At 41.3% G+C, this 23,663-nt stretch overlaps 1 protein-coding gene across 3 annotated transcripts in view; it reads right to left on the bottom strand.

Moving 5' to 3' along the window:
• Positions 1-23,376, bottom strand: part of CEP85 (centrosomal protein 85) — a 36,321-nt gene extending 12,945 nt beyond the window's left edge. Inside the window, exons 1-7 of one of the 3 annotated variants that reach the window (XM_086329250.1) lie at positions 22,984-23,376; positions 17,871-17,946; positions 14,588-14,740; positions 5,887-6,575; positions 4,928-5,061; positions 4,420-4,537; positions 2,950-3,135 (exon numbers count right to left, since the gene is read on the bottom strand). In XM_086329250.1, coding sequence (XP_086185376.1) covers positions 2,950-3,135; positions 4,420-4,537; positions 4,928-5,061; positions 5,887-6,575; positions 14,588-14,740; positions 17,871-17,919 — 1,329 coding nt within the window. In that variant the 5' untranslated portion in view covers positions 17,920-17,946; positions 22,984-23,376. Of the gene's footprint in view, positions 1-2,949; positions 3,136-4,419; positions 4,538-4,927; positions 5,062-5,886; positions 6,576-7,073; positions 7,312-14,587; positions 14,741-17,870; positions 17,947-22,983 lie in introns of those variants that run through there. The other 2 variants (XM_086329241.1, XM_086329259.1) reach the window with 2 other exon arrangements.
• Positions 23,377-23,663: the final 287 nt, after the last annotated feature.

Genomic DNA, 23,663 nt, shown 5'->3' with positions numbered 1-23,663 from the left:
CGTCCTATTTGTCTCTTGGCTTATCATGATTTGTGTAACAAAACTGTCATCTGTGAAATTACTGAACCTGAAGGTGTCATGGGAACCCCTGGATTTATAGCCAGTTGGTCAGAAATATAGGCAATCTAGGGAACCCAAAACTTGCAGTTAGCATCTGAAATAATAAATAAGCATAGTCTTTTGGGGGACCGTGTCCTTTAAACTTGTGGGGCCTGATGCTAACTCTGAGTGGTTTGCATCAGAACTGAATTGCAAAAGTATATATAACCGTATAGGTAGTATACATACAGCCCACCTGGTCTATTCTGATGAGACAGGTAATGGATTCCTCTCTAAACACTTCATATTATATAAAGCTAAGCAATCATCTGGAAGGGCTAAGGAGACTGTAAACTCTTTGAGAGAAGGGGCTGTGTCCATTTTGCTTTTATCAAATCCCCAACACACAGCACAATGCTTGGCACTAAGCAAGCAATCAATTAAGATTAGTTGAATGGAACCTTTTCTTTACTATTACGGCTTTTTCTTTGGCTTATGAAAAAGGAAGCTGGAGATAAAGCAGAGAATAAGGCAGATTTATTGATGCCAAAGAGGCTCAGACCTAATTTGATCCAAAGACAATACAGTACTAAGAAGGATCCCTGAAAATCAGTTAAAAGCTTTACCCCAGGTACAATCTGTATCGTTCAAGCTCCATGTGATTCTCCAGACTCTCACATCTTAATATGCATCAGAATCACGTGGGAAGCTTATTGAAAATGCTGATGGCCAACTCTTAATTTAAAAAATGGTAGGCCAGTCAGAGATGTTTATTTTTTCTCCCTTCCAAAATATTTCTAGAATGACAGGCATAAAATAAAATACCAATTTTTAAAAGGCAACAGAGGAGACAAAAGTATACAAGATAGGGGCTTTCGTGACGGTTCAGTGGCAAAGAATCTGCCACTGAAGAGACTTGGGTTTGATTCCTGGTCTGGAAGATTCCACGTGCTGTGGAGCAACTAAGACCCAGAGCCACAACTACTGAACCCACGCTCTAGAGTCCCAGAGCCACAACTATGGAAGCCTGCATGCTCTGGAGGCTGTGCTTCACAAGAGAAGACAATGAGAAGTCACACTACAACTGGAGTGTAGCTCCTGCTCACCACAACTAGAGAAAAGCCCATGCAGCAAAAAAGATGCAGCACAGCCCCCCAAAAACAAATAAAAAAAGTATGTAAGATAGTTCAAGATGTTTTCAGAATATGAAAGGGAATGGGAGGGACAAATGATTTGGAGCAGAGGAGTTATAATTTGCAGTAGGAGTCACAGACAACTTGGAAGACAATGTGCCCTTCACAACCCACAAGAATCCCTTTACTTGAAACACAAGATACCTGAGGCAGGTAGGTATCAGCCATAAACCTGAAAAATAGGGGAATTCACTGGAAGTCTATATTCAGGTTAGCTGGATATCATTCTCACCCTAGGTTTTCCCAAAAGGAGACTGGAGATTTATTCTTTGAGGAGAAATCAAATCAGAGAGAGCCCAGCTCAGGGGTATCAGTCATGGCAGAGAGAGACAGAGAGTGAAGCACTGGGTTGAAAATAAGCATAAATAAGAATCTATGTGTAGAACTATGGGACTTTAAATCTAATTTCCTTCTCAGTGTTGAGAACCCAAAGGCCAAAAGCATTCCTGTCCCCAGCCTCCCCACCAGGCAGCAGGCTGAAGATTCTTTTTTAGAGAGAGTAAGATGAGACATCAGATATTGACATTTAAGGGTTCCCAAGTGAAAAGGGAAGACTAAGTCTGATCATCCCACAGGGAAGCCCACCAGGCAACTTCCATGAACCCAGAGCTTCCATGCAATTTAAAAATACTATATTCTTAAATATGAGCACTCTTTCATTCAAGGATCATCAATCCTCTAACGTGTAAGACACAAAAACAAAATAAGACCTGAAAGAAACACTATAAGCAGATGCAGATATCCCAAAAGGCATAATCAGTATCATCAGAGAAAAGATACTGCATTCATGAAACAAAAATAGCAAAAAAATGCATTAAGTAAGAGAACACTATTCAAAAATACAGACGTATATGTCAGGAGAAAGAAAAGAGTTGAGGACAGCTAATTCTGTAGAGTGGGGCTGATATTGATATTGATGTTGATATTTGATAACATGTTGGTTATTTAACTTAGACACATGTATTATTTCGATTACAAGTTTTTTTTTTCTTTTTTTTCAAACAAGCCTCTAAGTCCACGCTATACCAATGCACCAATATCGCCTGGTAAGATTGTCAGAAATGCAGAATCCCAGGGCTGCCTCCCCTTCCAAAACTACTGAATCTGGATCTGTATTTTCATCAAGATCTCCAAATGATTCTTAAACACATTAAAGTTTAAGAAGCACTGCTTTAGCTGACTTTGATGCAAGTGGTCCAGAGCTAAATGTTATTAAACCGGTCCCCCAAGAATATCTGTATTAGAGCAACCTGTGAACAGAACCAGATGATTTAGCTCCTTCTATGAAAACCAATCTCAACCTGAGGCAATTCTAAGAGCACTGGCAAATATGTAAAAACTCCCAAAACAACTGCATATGTGGGATTCTTCACCTACTTTTTAGGTAGAAGTGAGAAGAAATCATGCTGAATGATGTACCACAGGTACATCTTGCAACAGTACCATTTGGTATGACTGGTCAGACTGGTTTTTCACCTAGGCCAGCTGGTTCCCCATCACAACCTGGGACAGGGAGAGATTATACACTGTCTGTGATAGTTTTGCGGGGATGAAGCAGGTATGAAGGGTTCCATTTCAAACAAACCAGTCCTGCATGAGAAGTCAATGTAGGGTGTCTCACCCAATTGTCTCCTCCAGGTTCCAAGAACAGTTTGGCAGGAAAGGGCTGACTGCCAATTCTTTTGTGAATTAGAAAGCTATCAGCTCTTTAGCTCACCCTTTCTTCTTGTTTCTTCCCTTCCTCCGAATGCTTCTGCAGTGCCACTCTGAGTGACTCTCTGATGAGTTGGACTTCAACTTCTGAAGCAGAGAGTTTCTTTTCAAGCTCGATCTTTTCTTTGCTCAAGGCTTCTGTCTTCTGTGCAAACTGTGCACGTAAGAAAGTGTTTTCTCGCTGCAATTCCTGCAGAAAGATTTGCAATATGTAACTGTTCCTTACCTTGACAGTCCCATGTACTTTACTTATACCTAGCATACTTTGTGGTCGAATATCAATTTTCTCTAAGAATTTCTGCAAGCAGTGCTTCTCAAAGTGTGGTCCTAGGACTAACAGGGGCTTCCTTGATAGTTCAGTTGGTAAAGAATCCATCTGCAATGTGGGAAACCTGGGTTCGATCCCTGGGCTGGGAAGATCCCCTGGAGAAGGGAAAGGCTACTGACTCCAGTATTCTGGCCTGGAGAACTTCATGGACTGTATAGTCCATGGAGTCACAAAGAGTTGGATACAACTGAGCGACTTTCACTTTTAGGACTAACAGCTTCAGCATTACCTGGGAACTTGTTAGAAATGCAAATTCTTAAGTCCAACTCCCAGGCCCAGTGAATCAGAAACTCTGGGGACGGATGTTAATAATCTGTGTTTTAACAAGCCCTCCAGGTGATTCAGATGCACACTCAAATTTCGAACCACTGGCTTAAAGCAATATTCAAGGACGAGTCATGTAACAAAGGAATACAGGACAATACATCAGCAGACCTGGGCTCAAGGCCTGGTTCTCCTCCACTCATTCTTTATATGACTTAAGGCAAATTCTTCCTCCTTCCTGGGCCTCAATTTTCTCATCAGTAAATGAGAAGACTGAGATATATTTTATGTAATGGCCATTCTCACACTAACATTCTGATTCTCCAAGATGGAACATTGTCTTAAGAAGCCCACTAGGTGGCAAAGCCAGTACAGTACTATAGTCTGTCTAATACTCATCACTCAAAAGCCCAAATTGCAGAAGAAGCTTGGCCAACATCGTTCAGAGCTACTGACCTGAGTGAAAGCATAGTTTTCCCTCAGTTGCTCCTAGACATGGAAGAATAAAAATGGGAATGGCTCTAAATCCAGTGCTACCTCTGCTTCTCTCTTCATTTGGCCAGGGCTGGTAGATCAAGACTTCTCAGAACATCACTCAATTCTAGGACCTTACTATGAACCTTGCTCTGCCTTCCTTTTCTCCCAAGTATGTCCTGATATCAAGGCACCTGGACTTCCACTTGATTCCATCCTCAGGCCTTTTCTGCCCCCTCAAGAGCAGAACAGGAGATGTTCTATAATTAAGAATGTTTACTTTCTGAGGGCAAGAATACCTTACTTCACTTGGTCCATTTTCTATCTCCTGGATACCTACCAGTGCCAAGCACAGGGAAGATACTGAGTTATGACAAGCAGAATGCCATCCTGGCTGCCAAGGCTTACCTGCAGCCTCAGCAAGCAGACGTCCCCAAAGGGGGCAGGGCGGCCTAAAAGAGCACTGTGGACTTGCAGTTCACTCTCTCGCACCTTCTGCTCCAGCTGAGAGATATGTTTCCTCTGCCTGCAAAAGTCAGAACAGAATGAGGCCCAGGGTCCTTGACACAAACCCACTTGTAATATGAGCCCCAACTTTTCTTAAATAGGTAAAAACCTATTTACAAAATACACTTTGTAAACAAAGACCTTGGATTCTCGGGTAGTGGTGAAGGAGGAAATGCAAAGAAGAAAACTGACTGAGGCAAAATGAAGAAAGATCAGCTGCAAAGACCCAGCTGCCTCCTCTAGGCATTCCCCACAGCCCCTACAGAGATATGTAACAAACCTATCATATTATTCACACACAGAACTAGGCTACTTATCATGAGGCAAAGTAGGGGTCTAAACAGAGGAGGATGCACTGCCCTTGGGGAGATGTCATCAGTTGGGGGCCTATGGCCCCTTGCCCCCTTACTTGTCAATAAGGAGCTCCTTTTCCTTCAGAAGGTGTTCATTACTGTTCAAGATGCTCATCCATTGTGCTGGGTCTAACGTGGGCAATGAAGGAGAAAAACCAGCAGGATGGTGGCAGACGGCTCCATTCTGAAGCTGGAAGACAAACAGGCCCAGTGGGACTTAATGTTAACCTACAGGCACCTGAAAGCACCTATAAAGTGCCCAGCTGTGTCTGTAGTCAAGATTCACTTTGGCTCAGTTGGAGAAGGCCCACTGTTTATGAAATAATTTTAGCTCTGATGCATGACTGGAAAGAACCTGCCTGACAGACTTCTGCCAACTGGACACTCCCTGCTCAGAAAGGCTCTAGTTTCTAAGAAAAGGTCAGTTTATCTTTCTTTATCTGGAACAAAAGCAAATCAGAAGCTAAGATGTCCTCACCAACCAGGAAAGGAGAATGTGTCTTGCTTCCTTTCTCCCCATTCTTAGTAAGTACAAGAACTTTCAAAAAACAAAACAAAACAAAACAACAAACACAAAAGTAGTACAGTGGAAAGAATACGGGAATAAAAGATAGTTTTGAACCCTAGAGCTCTGCCACTTAAACCAGCTCTGTGTCTCTGGACAGATTAGTTATTCCAAGAACCTGGTAAATTTCTACATTTACCTCATCAGAGTAAGGATCAAATAAGATTCTGTATGTTAAAGTACCTAGCCTAGTGACTGTTATGTAAGTACATAACACATAATCAGTGTTAGTGTCCTACTTCTGGGTTTCTCTTTGTAACCCTCTGCTTTGGAGAACCAATCTGGTGTTTAGAACCAACAGATTTGATGACATTCACAAGATTGCCTATCTACAAACATCTTCCCTCCTTTTTACAAACACTTTCTTTGGAGTCAAAACTTATAAGAAAACCTATATAGTTCTAAGATAAGCACAGAAACTGCAAAGTCCAAGGAAAGAAAGGCCTCTACCTGCATTTGCTCCATCTGTAAACGGATCAACTCCAGCTGCTGCCGACAAGTGCTGAGCTCACAAGATCGCTCGCGGGAATGCCAAGGGTCAGGATTCGGCTGCCACACCTGAGAAGGTAGAGGCTTGGAGAGCCCAGGAGCAGGCTGGAGTCCCAAAGGAAGAACCCCACTGCTGCCAGGGTGTGGTCCATTCCGCTCACATACTGCCCCGCTGCCCGGTGCCTTCTTGGTCTCAGGCAACCCTTTGTATAGCTCCTTGTTTGTGTCGGTTCTTGGGTTGTGGAAGTAGACTCGGTAGTGGGGATCTGAATAAAGTGTCTCCAGCATTGCCGACTGATTGAGGGTAGACTCCATATTGGGAACATCAAACTTTCTCGCTTCTTCTTCTCTTTCATGGCCCACTGCTGGAAACCAGGATTGCTCAACTCCATTTTCTCCAGCAGCACCACAAAGATACATGAAATCTCTAGAAAGGCCTGGAGAACGTTTCATTGAACTGAGGTCTCCATTTCTTGTCATCCCCACACTTTCAGCCAACCCTGACAAAGGAAGTTTGGTAGAGGATCCGGCAGCAGAATTTGGCTTGGAAGGAGAGGTCCCCAAAGTAGAAGGTATCACATGGGCTGTTGGAATGGTTACGTGGCTTTTGATGGGCTGGAAAGAAGGACTGCTACTTGAACTGCAAAAATCTGTGGAGAGAATAGTCTTCCGTAAGTCAAAATCAAAGGAGCAAGCTTTTTTTGAGTTTGGCTGCTATGCCAGACATTCTCTGCCTGAGAGCAGGCAGAGAGGGCACTTTCACAAGTATCAGGCAGAAAAATATAGCAGCCTAAATGGGAGATGTGTGTTCTAGGATCTCAAATGCCATTCCCAAGGCAAACCAAAGAAAGGTAACACTGGCTTCACTTTTAATTTATACTGTCCTTTGTATTTGAAAGGGCTTCCCTGGTGGCTCAGAGGTTAAAGTGTCTGCCTCCAATGTGGGAGACCTGGGTTCGATCCCTGGGTTGGAAAGATCCCCTGGAGAAAGAAATGGCAACCCACTCCAGTATTCTTGCCCAAAGAATCCCATGGACGGAGGAGCCTGGTGGGCTACACTCCACGGGGTTGCAAAGAGTCGGACACAACTAAAATCCTGCCAGTCAATAAAGCTGAAAACTGAACTTAAAAAAAAAAAAATCACTTACTTAAGGGAACTGGATTAGGTCCTACTCTTCCAAGAGCTGGGCGACTCTAAGCTATAATCCAATCTAATAAAAATGTCTTTTCCAAGGGCTGCTGGAATCTTCTTTGATCTCCAAAAGCTCCACAGCAAAGGTGAACAATGGATCTAAACTATCCAAAGAATAAGGCAAACTGGATAGTGCTGCTTTGTGTCTGGGGCAGGGAGCACTGCATCTGAATCAGGATTCTGCTCTCTCTCCCACACGCCAGACCTGACTGCCAGGATATGTCAAGTTATTCTTAGCAACTCTCAGGTTTCATTCTAGCACAGTGAGCACTCTCAACTGGTAAACACTGAAATCCTCTTATTTTTTACTTTGCCTTTTATTTACCCCCTTGTTTGTACATAACTGTGATTTTTCACTTTCCTTGAGACTGGATTTATGTTTCCTTTAGCTCCTGCCTAGTCTTGAGAGACAACTCTCCGATTGGCTCTGCTGCAGAAGGTTCACATTTTTACTATTTCCAACTTTCAAGTGCTACTGTGAAGAGGACTACAAGGTCACAGAACTAACACAGGGCAGAGGGCCACAAGCAAAGTACAGGCAGGAATATGAGGAAACACACCTATTGCCTTCAGCAGGCAGGGAACCAAGAGAGAAGGACGAGGAACAGAAGCGTCTCTCTTTCTCAACTGTGTCCAACAGTCTTTCCAAACTAAGCAACATCTACTGTGGAGAAGAACAGATCTCCAATTTGTTCCATTTTCATCAACCAACACAGAACACACTCAGCCAATGAGGACTAACCTTTTCCAGAATTAAATGGGTATAGATCTGCTATCATCTTCTCATATGCATTTGTAAGCAGTTCTTTAAAAACAAGCAAGCCAAATTATCCCTTATAATGTATGCAGAGTATCTAATTTCCTCTACTCAGATGATCGTGGGGCTATATAAAATACCATAGTAAAAACAAACCAGAAGCAAACCAACCAGTAATTTTTGATGACATGCATCAGCTTCTCAGGACCAAGAAAGAAGGACATTTCAAGAGTCAAAGGACACTATTTGTGATGTCCTGAAACTTAAATCCAGAACTAGTCACAGGGTTAAGGTAGACTGGTGGTGATGAAGATTCTAAGACTAGAAAGCTCTCTGCTTGAAATCTTCCATAGTGATACCATGACATTCTCTCATCAAGGGTCCCCACTCTCCAAGTATAATAACGGAAGAGAAGACAGGAAGATTGTGGTTGTGAGGGCCACTACTGCGCTGAACTCGGCAACACCTTCTTCCATCCTCCATCCACGGCACCACGCTCTCTCACGTCTCACCAAATTCAGTTTTGAGCCTATAATGCCCAAAGGAGTAATGCCAAAACCTAAGTCACGAAGAAAGGTACCAACTGCCCCAAAAGAATATTGTTTCTCTAATTTTCTGGTGAGTATGGTCCATCTATGGATGATGAAATGAAGTCTGTCAGCACTTGTCATTTATCTACTGGGTTTATCTATTTACATTAAGGAAATTGTGTGATTCCGAGAAAGTACTATAAAATGTCAAGTTACATTAAAGTCTGGATTGTGTTTCAGAGCATTTTGAAACAAAACAGCAACACATTTTCAAAAGGGTCACTATCTTCTATAATTTTCAAAGGCTATTCAAATTTAGCATATGAGATATGAGATTTTTTTAATATGAGCTATTTCAAATCCTAAAAGATGATGCTGTGAAAGTGCTGCACTCAATACGTCAGCATACTTGGAAAACTCAGCAGTGGCCACAGGACTGGAAAAGGTCAGTTTTCATTCCAATCCCAAAGAAAGGCAATGCCAAAGAATGCTCAAACTACCGCACAATTGCATTCATCTCACACGCTAGTAAAGTGATGCTCAAAATTCTCCAAGCCAGGCTTCAGCAATATATGAACCGTGAACTTCCAGATGTTCAAGCTGGTTTTAGAAAAGGCAGAGGAACCAGAGATCAAATTGCCAACATCCGCTGGGTCATCGAAAAAGCAAGAGAGTTCCAGGAAAACATCTATTTCTGCTTTATTGACTATGCCAAAGCCTTTGACTGTGTCGATCACAATCAACTGTGGAAAATTCTGAAAGAGACAGGAATACCAGAACACCTGACCTGTCTCTTGAGAAACCTGTATGCAGGTCAGGAAGCAACAGTTAGAACTGGACATGGAACAACAGATTGGTTCCAAATAGGAAAAGGAGTACATCAAGGCTGTATATTGTCACCCAGCTTATTTAACTTATATGCAGAGTACATCATGAGAAATGCTGGGCTGGAAGAAGCACAAGCTGGAATCAAGATTGCCGGGAGAAATATCAATAACCTCAGATATGCAGATGACACCACCTTTATGGCAGAAAGTGAAGAGGAACTAAGAAGGCTTTTGATGAAAGTGACAGAGGAAAGAGGAAAGTGAAAGAGGAAAGTGAAAGAGAAGCTCAACATTCAGAAAACGAAGGTCATGGCATCTGGTCCCCTCATTTCATGAGAAACAGATGGGGAAACAGTGGAAACAGTGTCAGACTTCATTTTTTTGGGCTCCGAAATCACTGCAGATGGTGACTGCAGCCACAAAATTAAAAGACGCTTACTCCTTGGAAGGAAAGTTATGACCAACCTAGATAGCATATTCAAAAGCAGAGACATTACTTTGCCAACAAAGGTCCATCTAGTCAAGGCTATGGTTTTTCCAGTGGTCATGTATGGATGTGAGAGTTGGACGGTGAAGAAAGCTGAGCACCGAAGAATTGATGGTTTTGAACTGTGGTGCTGGAGAAGACTCCTGAGAGTCCCTTGACTGCAAAGAGATCGAACTGGTCCATTCTAAAGGAGATCAGTCCTGGGTGTTCACTGGAAGGACTGACGCTAAAGCTGAAACTTCAATACTTTGGCCACCTCACGCGAAGAGTTGACTCAATGGAAAAGATTCTGATGCTGGGAGGGATTGGGGGCAGGAGGAGAAGGGGACGACAGAGGTTGAGATGGCTGGATGGCATCACTGACTAGATGGACATGAGTTTGAGTGAACTCCAGGAGTTGGTGATGGACAGGGAGGCTTGGAGTGCTGCAATTCATGGGGTCACTAAGAGTTGGACACAACTGAGCAACTGAACTGAACAATTCACCAAATCATTGGGTTTTTGCCACTTCAAGGATATATCTCTAAACCTCTCCTTTCCTCAAACATACTCCCTGGCCCTCAACTCCCACCCCTCACCAAAAACAATTCATTCTTTCTAGCAACCGTCCTTTCTTGGTAAGGGGCAGACTTAGCTATTGCTAAATTTTGGTCACTTCTCCTATATCCCTTACTGGTTTATGAAGTTCGGTAGTCTGAAATAAGCCAGTGATGATTTCAGTCTTTATCAAAAAACTGAAAGACTTCTGAGCTCTCAGGTATCTACCTCTATCCTGTCCCTTGAGAATCTTCAAGGTAAAACACCTTAGTGAAGGGTAGAATCAAAAACCTAAATGGGGAATTCCCTGGCAGTTCAATGGTTAGGACTCCAGGCTTTCACTGCAGAGGCCTGGGTTCAATCCTCAGTTGGGGAACTAAGATCCCACAAGTTGCACAGAACAACCAGGAAAAGCAAAATGAAACAAAAAACCCTAAATGTCCATCAGCAAATGAATGAATAAAGATGTGGTACATATATTCAATGGAGTATTACTTAACCATAAAAAAGAAAAGAAAGAAAAATGAAATAAAGCCATTTGCAATAACATGAATGGACCTGGAGATTATCATACTGAGTCAGACAAAGATAAATATCATATCATATAATATCACTTATATGTGGAACGTAAAAAAATCATACAGATAAACTTATTTACAAACAGAAAATAGACTCATAGACTTAGAGAATGAATTTACGGTTACCAAATGGGAAAGGTGAAGGGGAGGGAAAAATTAGGATTTGGGGATTAACATACTATTGTAATCAACAAGGACCTACTGTATAGCACAGCGATCTCTACTCAATATTTTATAATATTCTAAATGGGAAATGAATATGAAAAAGAATAGATATATGTGTATATTTAACTGAATTACTTTGCCATACACCTGAAATTAACACAACATTGTAAATCAGCTGCACTCCATTATAAAATAAAAAAATCTTTAAATAGAAAGAAAGAACACCTAATGAACTATATTTTATACCAGTCACAAATGTTCTTGTCACCTGGGCTCCAAATAAACCAAGATATAGCCATGAACAAAATAAGCAAAAAATAAAATTAAGACCACAGTATATAACATGGCAGAAAAGAAACCTTAGATCCTTTTAAAAGAAACTTCTAGATCAATGGCTTTGGCCACCATGTCAAGACTACTATAATTTAAAAAAGAACACATAACTGGCAATTCCCTGGTGGTCCAGTGGTTAAGACCCTGAGCTTTCACCTCTGGGGACCCAAGTTTGATCTCTGGTCGGGTAACTGAGATCAATTGTGGTAACAAGCCACACACTCAGACAAAAAAATTAAAAATAAAAATGCACTAGGAAGGAAATATAAATATAATTTCCCCAAAGATATAAAAAGCATGCAGAGTTACACACAATCTATCTAACAATTTTACTGGATGAGATACAGCCAGTCAATTCAACAGGGGGAAAAATCTAGACAACTGTTTGATTTTTCAAAACTCAATTATTTAGTCAAAATGAAAAAGATCCTATGACTACCCATGTAGACAAAACCTTAACAAGTCCTAAGTACATTGACAGTAATACTTTTGATTACACAAGTGATGGAAAGAATACTACAGGTGGGAGACCTGAATTTGATAATTAGCTGTGTGACATTAGGCAAGTTACTTAACCCTGTGTGGAATTTTTGTTACTCATTTGCAAAAATGAACTGGATTAAGTGATTTTTAAAGTCCTGTCTATTAAAATCTATTATTCCATTTACTCAATATTTATTGACACTGTGCCCATATACACATAGTTATCAAAACAAATGCCAGGTGCCCAGGAGTCAGTACTAGTATTTTTAAAAAAAACCAGCTTTACTGAGATATAGTTCACATACCATACAATTTTCACCCACTTAAGACACACAATTCAATGTTTTTTTAGTATATTCACAGAATTATGTGACCATCACTACAATCAAGTTTAGAACATTTTCATCATCACCAAAGAAACCTTTTTACCCTCTAGAGGTCATGCTGCATTTACTCTAACTTCATAGCCTTGCTGCTGCTACTGCTCCTAAGTTGCTTCAGTTGTGTCCGACTCTGTGCGACTCCACAGACGGCAGCCCACCAGGCTCCCCTGTCCCTGGGATTTTCCAGGCAAGAACACGAGTGGGTTGCCATTTCCTTCTTCAATACATGAAAGTGAAAAGTGAAAGTGAAGTCGCTCAGTCGTGTCCGACTCTTATCGACCCCATGGATTGCAGCCTACCAGGCTCCTCCGTCCATGGGATTTGCCAGGCAAGAGTACTGAAGTGGGGTGCCATTGCCTTCTCCGTCATAGCCTTAGGCAACCACTAAATCTCCTTTCTGTCTCTATATAAATTGGCCTATTTTGGACACTTACAAATGGAATCATATAATATGTGGTCTTTTGTGTCTGGCTTTTTTTACTCAGCATGGCTTTTTTTACTCAGCACTGGATTTTTAAAGTTCATCCAGTTTGTGGGGTGTATTCATACTTCATTTCTTTTTATTGCTCCACAGTATTCTATAATATGGATATACAACATTTTATTCATCTATTTGTTAACTGATACATTGGGTTGTTTCCATTTTTCGGTTATTATTATTAACTAATGCTGCTATGAGCATTTGTGTACAAGTTGTGTGGATGTATGTTTTCATCTTCTCTTGAGTATATATACCCAGGAGTAGCTGAGCCATGATGCAACTCTATGTTTAATCTTTTAAAGAATTGCCAAACAGCTTTCCAAAGCAGCTGCAACATTTTACATTCCCACCAGCAATGTACAGGCTCCAGTTTCTCTACATTCCCACCAACACTTATTATCTTTTTGATTATAGCCATCCAAGTGGGTGTGACATCTGATAAAGTACCAAAGTAATTTGTTTTGTGACTTTAATCAGCTCATTTAATCACTCTTGAAATTCAGCTTTCTCATTTGTAGATTGGAAATAAAATATCTCTTGGGACTTCCCTGTTGATTCAGTGATTAAGACTCCATGCTCCCATTGCAGGGGGCCAGGGTTTGTTCTCTGGTCAGGGAACTAGATCTCATATGTCACAACTAAACATCTCAAGTGCCAAAACTAAGACCCAGTGCTTAAAAAAAAAAATGCATAGAGTTCTTAATGGTATTAATGAAAAAAAATTTAGTGCAGTATTCATCATAAAGTATTTGATAAACAGTAGTTAATTATTATCACTAGATTTTCTGTCCTCCTAGGAACCCACCATCTAAATGAAAAGAAAAAAAAAAATCTTGTAAAGTACAACCTTACAGCTTTTTGCCGTTTTTTCTTTTTAATTTTTTATTGGGATATATTATTTACAAAGCAGCCTAACAGCTATTACTTAAGTGCAAAAACCAGTGGCAGAAAAAATATGGCAGAAAAAATAAAGTATAAGATTGCAAAAAGGAAGATCAGTAACGGGAGAAAGAGATGTGCAAAGTTTGGTCAAGACACTTCACTAAATCATGAAAAATAAGATCAACATAGCTGGGAGGGGCAAGAGAAGATGAGAATAGCACAAATGGGTCCAGATTAAAGAAGGAAAGAGCTCAGGTATCAAAAAAAAAAAACAATAGTTCTGTGCTTTCTGTGCTTTCATAGCATAGTTAAGACAACATACCTGAGGACAGTAAGAAATATGTCTGGGGCTTCCCTGGTGGCTCAGTGGTAAAGAATCCACCTGCCAATGCAGGAGACAAGGATTCAATCCCTGGTCCAGGAAGATTCCACATGCCACTGAGCAACTAAGCCCATGTGCCCACAACTACTGAGCTTGTGCTCTAGAGCCCTGGAGCTGCAACTACTGAAGCTGGCACACCCTAGGGCCCATGCTCTCCAACAAGGGAAGATACTGTAATGAGAAGCCAATGTACCGCAACTAGAAAGTAAGTCCTGCTCTCCACAACTAGAGAAAAGCCCATGCAGCAACGAAGACCTAGCACAGCCAAAAACAAACAAACAAACAAACAAAAAGTGTGAATGGGACAGGGACAGATCACAGAATTGAAGACTCTGACCTTTATCCTCCAAGTAACAGAAACAGTTGAGGATTTTCAGGAAAGGGAAACTATGAAATCAGGATTTAAGATTAATCTGGCAGGAGAGGGAAAGACCTGATGCCAAGAAACCTATTAGGAAGCTGTTCAGGCAGGACAAACAGCAGAAGTTGAAAGGAAGGGACCAGTTGTGACGAGAATAGCATAGGAAGAATCAAGCGGACTCTGAGTAAATTGACTTATGAATATTCTGGAAATGACAATACACCTGAAATACAATTTGAAAACGACAACATATTTTGGTAATCAAATCATTAATTCAAACTTACCCTCTGCGATGTCCGAGCACGATGTGCCAATGGCTGTGTCCCCACTGTCGGCTACACTTGAACAACGACTGAAGCGGCTCCGAAAGGCCTCTGAGATAACTGGGGTCTGCCATTCAGTCCCCAGGGAACTGCCCTTCTGAATCACGCTGGAACCTGAAACAACCAGCATTTCCCACTGTTAATGTGAATCAGCTCGTATAATTCCACAACTTTTTTTAAAAAATCACTTAAACCTGTGAGAGAAGAGCCATACCTCACCCCTTTCTTCCTCCTGTGCCTATTTCAGCTACTCTGAATTAGTTAACTTTATTTTTTTTTTAATGATGTTTTTTAAAATTAGGCATTCATCCATTCATTCATGGCTGCACGGGGTCTCTGTTGTGGCATGGGGACTCTTCATTGCTGCAGGTGGGCTTTCTCTAGTTGTGGCGAGTAGGGGCTACTCTCTAGTTGTGGTGCTGGGCTTCTCCTTGCAGTGGGTTCTCTTGTCTCAGCACGGGCTCTAGACACTAGGGCTCAGCAGTTGTGGCACACAGGTTCAGCTGCCCCAAGGCATGTGGAATCTTAGTTCCCAAACTAGGGATCGAACCCATGTTCCCTGCATTGCAAGGCAGATTCTCAACCACTGAACCACCAGGGAAGTCCTTGAATTAGTTAAATCTAAATGGAAATAGCATAAGAGATGAGAATGTTCAAAGACACAAAAAAAGACCTACCAAGGATCCAAGAGTACTGAGACAGGAATAGTTAACAGCGGCTCCATTCTTTGAAATCTAGAAGCCACGGCACTTTACAGACGTGGTCTCATCTACCTACTTAGTGAAAAGTATTATAATCCCTATTTTACAGAGGATACAACTGAGATTTGAACCCATGTTATTCTGATTTCAGTACCCACATTTTTCCCTCTTGCAGGGTTTCTCAACAGGTGCTCTTGGCATTCTGGGTCTGACAATTCTTCAATGTATACTCTACCTACTACAGGATGGTTAAGCATCCCTAGTCCTTCCCCATCCCCTAAATGCCAGTAACAGACCTCACTCCATCCCACCATCACTGTGAAACCTGAAAATACCCCCATATGTTTCTAAATGCTCCACAGGGTAACATGCAATCCAGTGTCCTTTGTAAATCACCACTTGGGAATGAATCAGGGTATCCTTCTGGGCAGAGTGAATCCAGATCAAGGCAAGTCTTACAAGTTAATCTGAAGGGTTCTGGGAGGCAATGCAGAGGAACTACTAAAATTTCTGAGCAGGTAAGATGAAACAAGACTGATGAAATTTATCTGACTTTGTCAGCTTGCTGTTTGAGGCTTGGTAGATAGGAATTGTTCAATAAATACTTGATTTAAGAACATATTAGCAAAGAAATAAATTCATTAAAAAAAAGAATTAAATTCAAATTATTTTTTAAAAATCACTGTAATTTTTCTAAACTTTATCTGAGATGATCCATGTAAACAAACAGGTAATGGCAGCTGCTTATCCATTTGAAGTGTCAGAATCTGAGTGTGTAAAATATGTTTCTACACACTCTATGATCTAGTGGGAAGCAAATGATATTTGAATTTAGTGCTTCTCCCACCTTCTGAACCAACCTACTTTTGCTTCTTTTTTCCCTACCCTTACTTTTACTTTCTACTGAAGATATTCTCACTTTCCCCAAGAACTCCTTTTATTCTTTGGGTCTCAGGGGACTGTCTGATTTGAAAGCATCTATATATACACAGTAATCTGTAATAATCTTTAGTAGAAAACACAGCCAAAAATTAAAGCCTCTGATCAGCATAAGATTAGCCAGTGTTACTATACTAAATTAACAAAATTCTAGCCAGAAGCAAAGAAATTTGACTTCCTGGTGAGTCTATATGGCATTATCTCTCCAGTAAGTGTATAATTTATCATGTTTTTTGAAACAGTGAAAAATCCATTGAGGGCCTCATCTTGGAAACCACTTCCTGTTACTACTACTAATCTTTTTCTTCACTTCTACCATCTTCCTAGTCAGCCACTCCAAATATCAATTCTAAAAGAAAGATTTGCTGAAATGAAAGCGTGCTTTGGTACAATTACAGAGACTGATTATCTGAAGTGTGTGAGTTCTGTGTTATGCCATGTGTCCTATTATTGGCTCGTGGGCCATGATCAATCAAACAAGAGACCACAGTGAACAATGCACAGAAAGGCAGTGAGCTGACAGGAACTGCTGCATTCCAAAACTTGCACTATACATAGCTGTCCTAAGAAACTGTACATTTAGTCCTAAGACAGTGCATAGCAGATGTTCAATAAATATTTGCTGAATGACTCTTGAATTTTTTCAAAGTGCTTACTATATGCAAGGCCATATGCCTAGAAGAAAATAACATACCTGTCAAAATGTCTGTTATAAGGCACTGTAAGGTTTTTAAAGTTAAAGAAAACATATCATTAGTTCCATAAATGTATTCTTTCTTCATAAATGTACCAGAATGCAAAAGTTATTTTTCTAAAATGGTACTTCCTATTTGAATATACCATATCTACTTAAATGTTGCCTATTGAGTGTGTATGAGCCTTCCAGGCTCCTCTGCCCATGGAATTTTCCAGGCAAGAATACTGAAGTGGGTAGCCTTTCCCTTCTCCAGGGGATCTTCCCAACCCAGGTATCGAATCCAGGTCTCCCACATTGCAGGTGGATTCTTCACCAGCAGAGCCACATGGGAAGCCCTTCACTTAATGTTGTCTATTGAGTGTATATACATATTTACATGTTTTAATATATATATAAAATATACATATATACTTTTAACATAGTAACTGAGGATATCAACTGAGCTTTCAAAATCCTTTAAATCCATTCTAGAGATAAATTTCTGAGTCTCTAGTGACAACATAAGTGAGACTGCTGCCATCCAAGAATTCCGATCTTTGTGGGCTAGCAGATGACTGACCCACCCACAGGACTACAAAGACAACATAGACCACAGTAATTTATGCTTGTTTCTCTGATTTCAAATGGAACTATGTTCCAAAGTCGTGTTTTGTTCCAATCCTTTATATGCCCCCCTCAATAATCAATCACGTGGTCTTGTTGGAAGCCATGTAGCACGAGAGATAAATAGTTATTCTCTCAGAGAGATCTATTTTTCTATTCAATGTAGCCCCACATCATTTTTGTTCTTTTGGTACCAGCATTTCAGTGGATGCTTGTTTGTTCAGTATTTCCTTTTAAGGAAATTTCCGTTATAAAATAATAGACCAATGGTCAGAATTTAATCCAGAAAACTTTGACTACTCACCTGGTGAGGTGGCATGAGAGATCCTCTCACTTGGGTATTTATCCTGCATGGCCACGAACACAGTTACTTGAGCCAGCTGTAAAATAAAGGAAGCAGTCAGATCTCTCCATTATCTTTTAATTCCCTGTAATTCATTCCCATTCAGCTGAAACTGCCAAATGCATACAAAGTATTCAAGTATTCTTCCACATGTTTTACTCCTAAGGATATTTTTTTAAGGCAAAGCAACTCCCAATATTTCACTCTACTTCTCCCAAAGCAAGAAGAAAACACCTAGAACCAAACAGAGATTCTCAATACTGATCCTATAAGGTCTAGAACCCTTCTGATTATTGCAAAAATTAAAAATAATATTACTTTAATTAAAAAGCTGCCAAAGATATTCTTACCTGCTGGAATGGGATGGAAGAGTGAGGTAGGAAAAAAACTAAGTAACCAAAACAACAGCAAAGTATTATAGCTTCAATCCTGATGAACATAAAATGAATTCCCCAATTCCTCCAGTAATGAAAGTTAGTCATATGATGTACAATGATGGACAGAATTCTTGGTCAAAAGCAGAACTCCAATCCTCAGCTGGGAACATGAGATTTTCTTCCCATTTCCCCATTACTTAAATAAAACATTTATACTTATTCTAATGGTAGGATCTAAGAATTCAGTATAAGTCTGATTACTAGTTGTACAAACAAAAGCTTTAATTAGCTGTAACTAATAATAGCAAATAATATCTTGTGTATGTATAGTACTTGAGAGGCAGCACAGAGTAAGAGAAGTGGCTCAGAGCACTGACTCTCAATCAGACAGCTCAGGTTTGAAGTTGGACATGAGCCAATGCATTGGAATAGACCCTGATGCTGGGAAAGACTAAGGGTGGGAGGAGAAGGGGGCAACAGAGGATGAGATAGCTGGATGGCAACACTAACTCAATGGACATGAGTTTGAGCAGGCTCCAGGAGACAGTCAAGGACAGGGAAGCCTGGCATGCTATAGTCCATGGGATCACAATGAGTTGGACGCAACTGAACAACAAATGAGCAATGTATTAGCTGTGTAATCTTGGGCAAATTTCTTAATATCTTTGTGCCTCAGCTCCTTCCTATAAAAATGAGGATAAAAACAGGACCTAATTTGTTCTCATTTAGGATTAACTTACAATGGTGTCTGATACATATTAAGTGTTTTATTAATGCTTTTATTATACTTGGCATATTAACATTTTATGTTAATAGAAAGTGAAAAAGTACAATTCCTGGAAGATAAATTATCAATTTAGAAACTTTGAATTTATAAGAGCCCATGGGGCTTCCCTGATAGCTCAGATGGTGAAGAATCCACCTGCAATACAGGAGACCATGGTTCAATTTCTGGGTCAGGAAGATCCCCTGGAGAAGGGATAGGTTACCCACTCTAGTATTCTTGGGCTTCCCTTGTGGCTCAGCTGTTAAAGAATCCACCTGCAGTGCAAAATGGGTCGCAAAGAGTCGGACGTGACTGACTTTCAGAGTTTGGGACAAACTCTATCCACAGAACACAATTCTTAGAGGTGAAATTTAACTTTGGAAGGAAAAAAAAGGCTATACGGTACGTTTTCCCTAATGTGCTTTACTGACCTCTGCAGTTTTTTCTTAGTAACAACAACAAACCCTAATTCACTGCATCTACAACAGAAATTGTACGATCCCCTGAAATCCCAGGTCTCCACATACTGGGTAAGAGAAACTTTGTGCAGTTAAACAGTTTCCATTTATGGCTAGTATTATTCAGTGTTTTACGGTGACACCGAAGGATGGTCTACCTACTAGTGATACCGGTCAATATCATCCCCTTTTTTAAAATAAAAAAAGATTGGCCCATTAAATTCTGAAACCTTTCCAAATTCAGAGGAGTTGAAAATGGGATAACAAAAGAATTCTCAGTTAAAACATGGATTTATCCTATGACTCAGCAGCTCCAAATGTATGTCAACACAAAATCTTGTACATTAATCTTCATAGCAGCATTATAAAGTGGCCAAAAAGTGGAAAGAAATGTCCATTAGCTGATGGATAAATAAAACGTGGCCTTCCATCACAGCTCAATTCATAAAGAATCAGTCTGCAATGCAGGAGACCCTGGTTCGATTCCTGGGTCAGGAAGATCCCCTGGAGAAGGGAAAGGCTACCCACTCCAGTATTCTGGCCTGGAGAGTTCCATGAACTATACAGTCCATGGGGTTGCAAAGAGTTGGACACAACTGAGCGACTTTCACTTTCTTTTTCAAATAAAATGTGGTATATTCATACAATGGAATATTAGTAGGCAGCAAAAAAGGAATGAAGTATTGATACCTGCTACAACATGGATGAACACTGGAAATAATATATTAAGTAAAGGAGGACAAGTACAAAAGGCCATATATTGTATGAATCCATTTATACAAAGTGTCCACAACTGGCAAATCCATAAAGACAGTAGATGAGTGGTTGATGGGGAATAAGAGGAGGGCAGGGAGTTTCTGACCAGCCTGAACAAAATGCTGAGATTAGATAGTGATGATGGCTGTGCAAGCTTGTGAGTACACTAAAACCTCTGAATTGCACACACGTAAAACTGAATTTTATGTGAATTAAATCTCAAAAAAACTCCCATAAGGAGTAATACAATACAGAATAAATAATTCTTAACTTCTTCCTACTTAAGTTTACAAGTAGATGGGCTACTGGTGGAAATTTTTAGAGACATTTGAAAGAGACAGACTTCTTGAGATAAAAGTGAGAGAAATGAATGCATAAGAAGTAATACAAATAGCCAATTATACAGCCAAGAGAGGTAAAAATGAATGCAGGCAGACAGAAGAAAAGAACCCAACACCGATAATTTCTACTTTCAAAGCTGTTTAAACTACAGAACAATTCATTCAACAAATTCAACATGTAGTAAGTACAAGCATACGTCTTTTTTTTATTGCACTTCACTTTACTGAGCTTCACAGATTCCATTTTTTTAACAAACTGAAGATCTGTGGCAACTCTGGTGTCAAGCAAGTCTATGGATGCCATTTTTTTCCTGCAGCATTTGCTCACTTTGTGTGTCACATTTTGGTGATTCTTGCAATATTCCAAGCTTTTTCAACATTATTACATCCGTTATGGGGAGCTGTGATTAGTGAACTTTGATACTACTATTGTAACTGCAGGAGTAGTAGAACTAGCAAGAGGACTAAAATTAGACGTGGAGCCTGAAGATGTGACTGAATTACTGCAATCTCATAATAAAACTTTAAAAGATGAAGAGATGCTTCTTATGGATGAGGAAAGTGGTTTCTTGAGATGGAACTACTTCCAGTCAAGATGCTGTCAAGACTGTCGAAATGACAACAAAGGATTTAGAATACTACATAAACTTAGTTGATAGAGCAGTAGCAGGGTTTGAGAGGACTGACTGGTTTTGAAAGAAGTTACACCATGGGGAAAATACCATTAAACAGCTTTACATGTTACAGAAAAATTGTTTGTGAAAGGAAAAGTCAATCAATGCAGTAAACTTCACTGTTGTCTTATTTTAAGAAATTGCCACAGCCACCCCAACATTCAGCAACCATCACCTCATTCAGTCATCAGCCATTAACATCAAGGCAGAATCCTCTACTGGCAAATTAGCAGAGATTACAAATCACTGAGGGTTTAGATGATGGTTAGAATTTTTTAGCAATAAAGTATTTTTTAATAAAGGCGTGTACATTTTTAAAAGACATAATGCTATTGCATACTTAATGGATTACAGTAAAGTATAAACATAACATATACATACTGAGAAACCAAAAAAATTTGTGTGACTCCATTTATTCTGGTGGTCTGGAACCCTACCCACAATATCTCTGAGGTATGCCAGTCCTTACTACCCATCAAGCACTGTGCTAAAGATTCTATAGTATCATGTCTTATGTTTAATACTCACATCAAACCTATGAGGTAGTTACTAAGCCACCACAAGTTGGAGTTTCTGTCTCAGACATAGCCAGAGCTGCAAATGCCAAAGCACTTAGGAGCTGGGGCAGCTCATATAATTTGTTCATTTTGTCATTGGTCACCACCCAAGCTCTATTTCCCAAGTTGCTATCCAAGAACTAGATTTTGACTGTTGTTAAGTATTCCTCCTTTGAAGAATTATAATCTTAGTGTGGAATACATTTGGCAGCTGTTGAGAGAACCACATCAAGACCGGAGAGGATTTGAAGGGATACAGACAGTTGACACATACACACGAAGAATCTCACAGCATTACACTATTTTCATCGCCTTGATCATTCATCGAACCAGATCTAAAGGGCCAAGATGTTGCCTTTACAAAGGAGTCCTGAAACACACCACACCATCAAATTATTATAAAACATACAAGGCCTAAGGGCAAGAAATGAAGCATGGTTATCTTAATCGTCCTTGTATCACCACCCCTCCCTTCCTAGCACACAGTATTCAATTCATCAACCAAAATTTACTGAGTGCCTATTTGCCTGGCTCTGTGCCATGTGGTGGAAGTAGACTGGTGCAGAGGACAAACAGGGTTCTGATCCTTCCGTTTAATGTGCTGAACACCCTCTACTGAATAAATAAGCTTCAACACACTATGTGCATCCAGAGAACCAGCTCCTCCCTGTCTATAGCAGGGATCCTCAATCCTGGTACTACTGACACTGGAGTCGGTAAGTCTTTGATGTAGGGCTGTCCTGCAGGCTGTTCAGCAGCACCCCTGACATCTATCTACCCATGGGATGCCAGGAACAATCCCAGAGTTGTGAGAACCCAAAACGTCTCCAGACACTGTTAAATAGCTTGTGGAGGGGGAAGCAAAACAGTGCCGGCTCAGAAATTCCATCCCAGCGCCTTCACGAGCGCTCTCGGTCCCTCCGGCCTTCCTTCTCTATTCATGCTCCAAATCTTGGCTCAAACTTCGCTTCCTCGGGGAGGGCTCCCCGCCCCCTCAGACCTGTTGGTGCCTAGGGTTCCGCGCTCCGTACTTCTCCACCCGGCACAACCACCCGGTTGACGTCTACTCTCGCAGGGCTACGCGCTCCTAGAGGGCAAGGAACGTCCCTCCCGCCGTGCCCTGGCGACCGGGACCGGGACTGTACCTCACAGAGGTCCCGCAATTGCTGTGGAATGAGGGATGGAGAGAGCAAGGCGATGAAAGCGGGGGGCGTTATTTCAGAAAGCCGGGGCGTGAGAGACCCAAGGCGGCCAGCTCAGCCGCTCTGCGCATGCTCTTCGCTCTCCCTCGGCCCCCACGGAGGCAGGTCGACCGTGCCCGAGGCTCTGCCGGGGTTCTCCAAGGAGGGCACAGGGTTTGTCAGTCCAACGAAGGCCCGGGAGAGAAGAGGACTTACGTGGGCTTGAAAGCGAGCAGCAAAACCCCTCACTCAGAAACACCAACCGCTGCGACCACGTCTGCCACGGACAGCGGCTCGGCCCCCTCAGCTTGCCTAACAGCCGTTAACACGCCCGCCAGGCCGCGCGCCGCGCGCTCCGCCCCGGCCCCGCCCCTTTCTGCCCATCTGCGACCAATCAGAAGTAGGGCCGCGCGGGTGTCCCGCCCTTGCACGCCGCCCTCGGCGCGGGGAACGGACGGATCTCTCTGCGCATGAGCCAGTCGCCGCTCTCTGCCGTCGCCTCAGCCCTTCTACTGGTCTCGCTTCTGGGCGGAGCGCTGCTCACCGGGCCCTGAGGTGGCCTTCTTGGGCCTGTGCAGATTGAAAAACTGGGCACAGCTCATTCCGGGATCCCAGCCTACTCCATTCCTCACCACCTATCAGTA

The sequence above is a fragment of the Bos grunniens genome, chromosome 2 (assembly GCF_055505025.1).
Source record: "Bos grunniens cultivar Pamir isolate PY7600 chromosome 2, Bosgru_T2T1.0, whole genome shotgun sequence".
Classification (NCBI taxonomy): Eukaryota; Metazoa; Chordata; class Mammalia; order Artiodactyla; family Bovidae; genus Bos; species Bos grunniens.
This window is presented reverse-complemented; position numbering and strand designations above follow the sequence as displayed.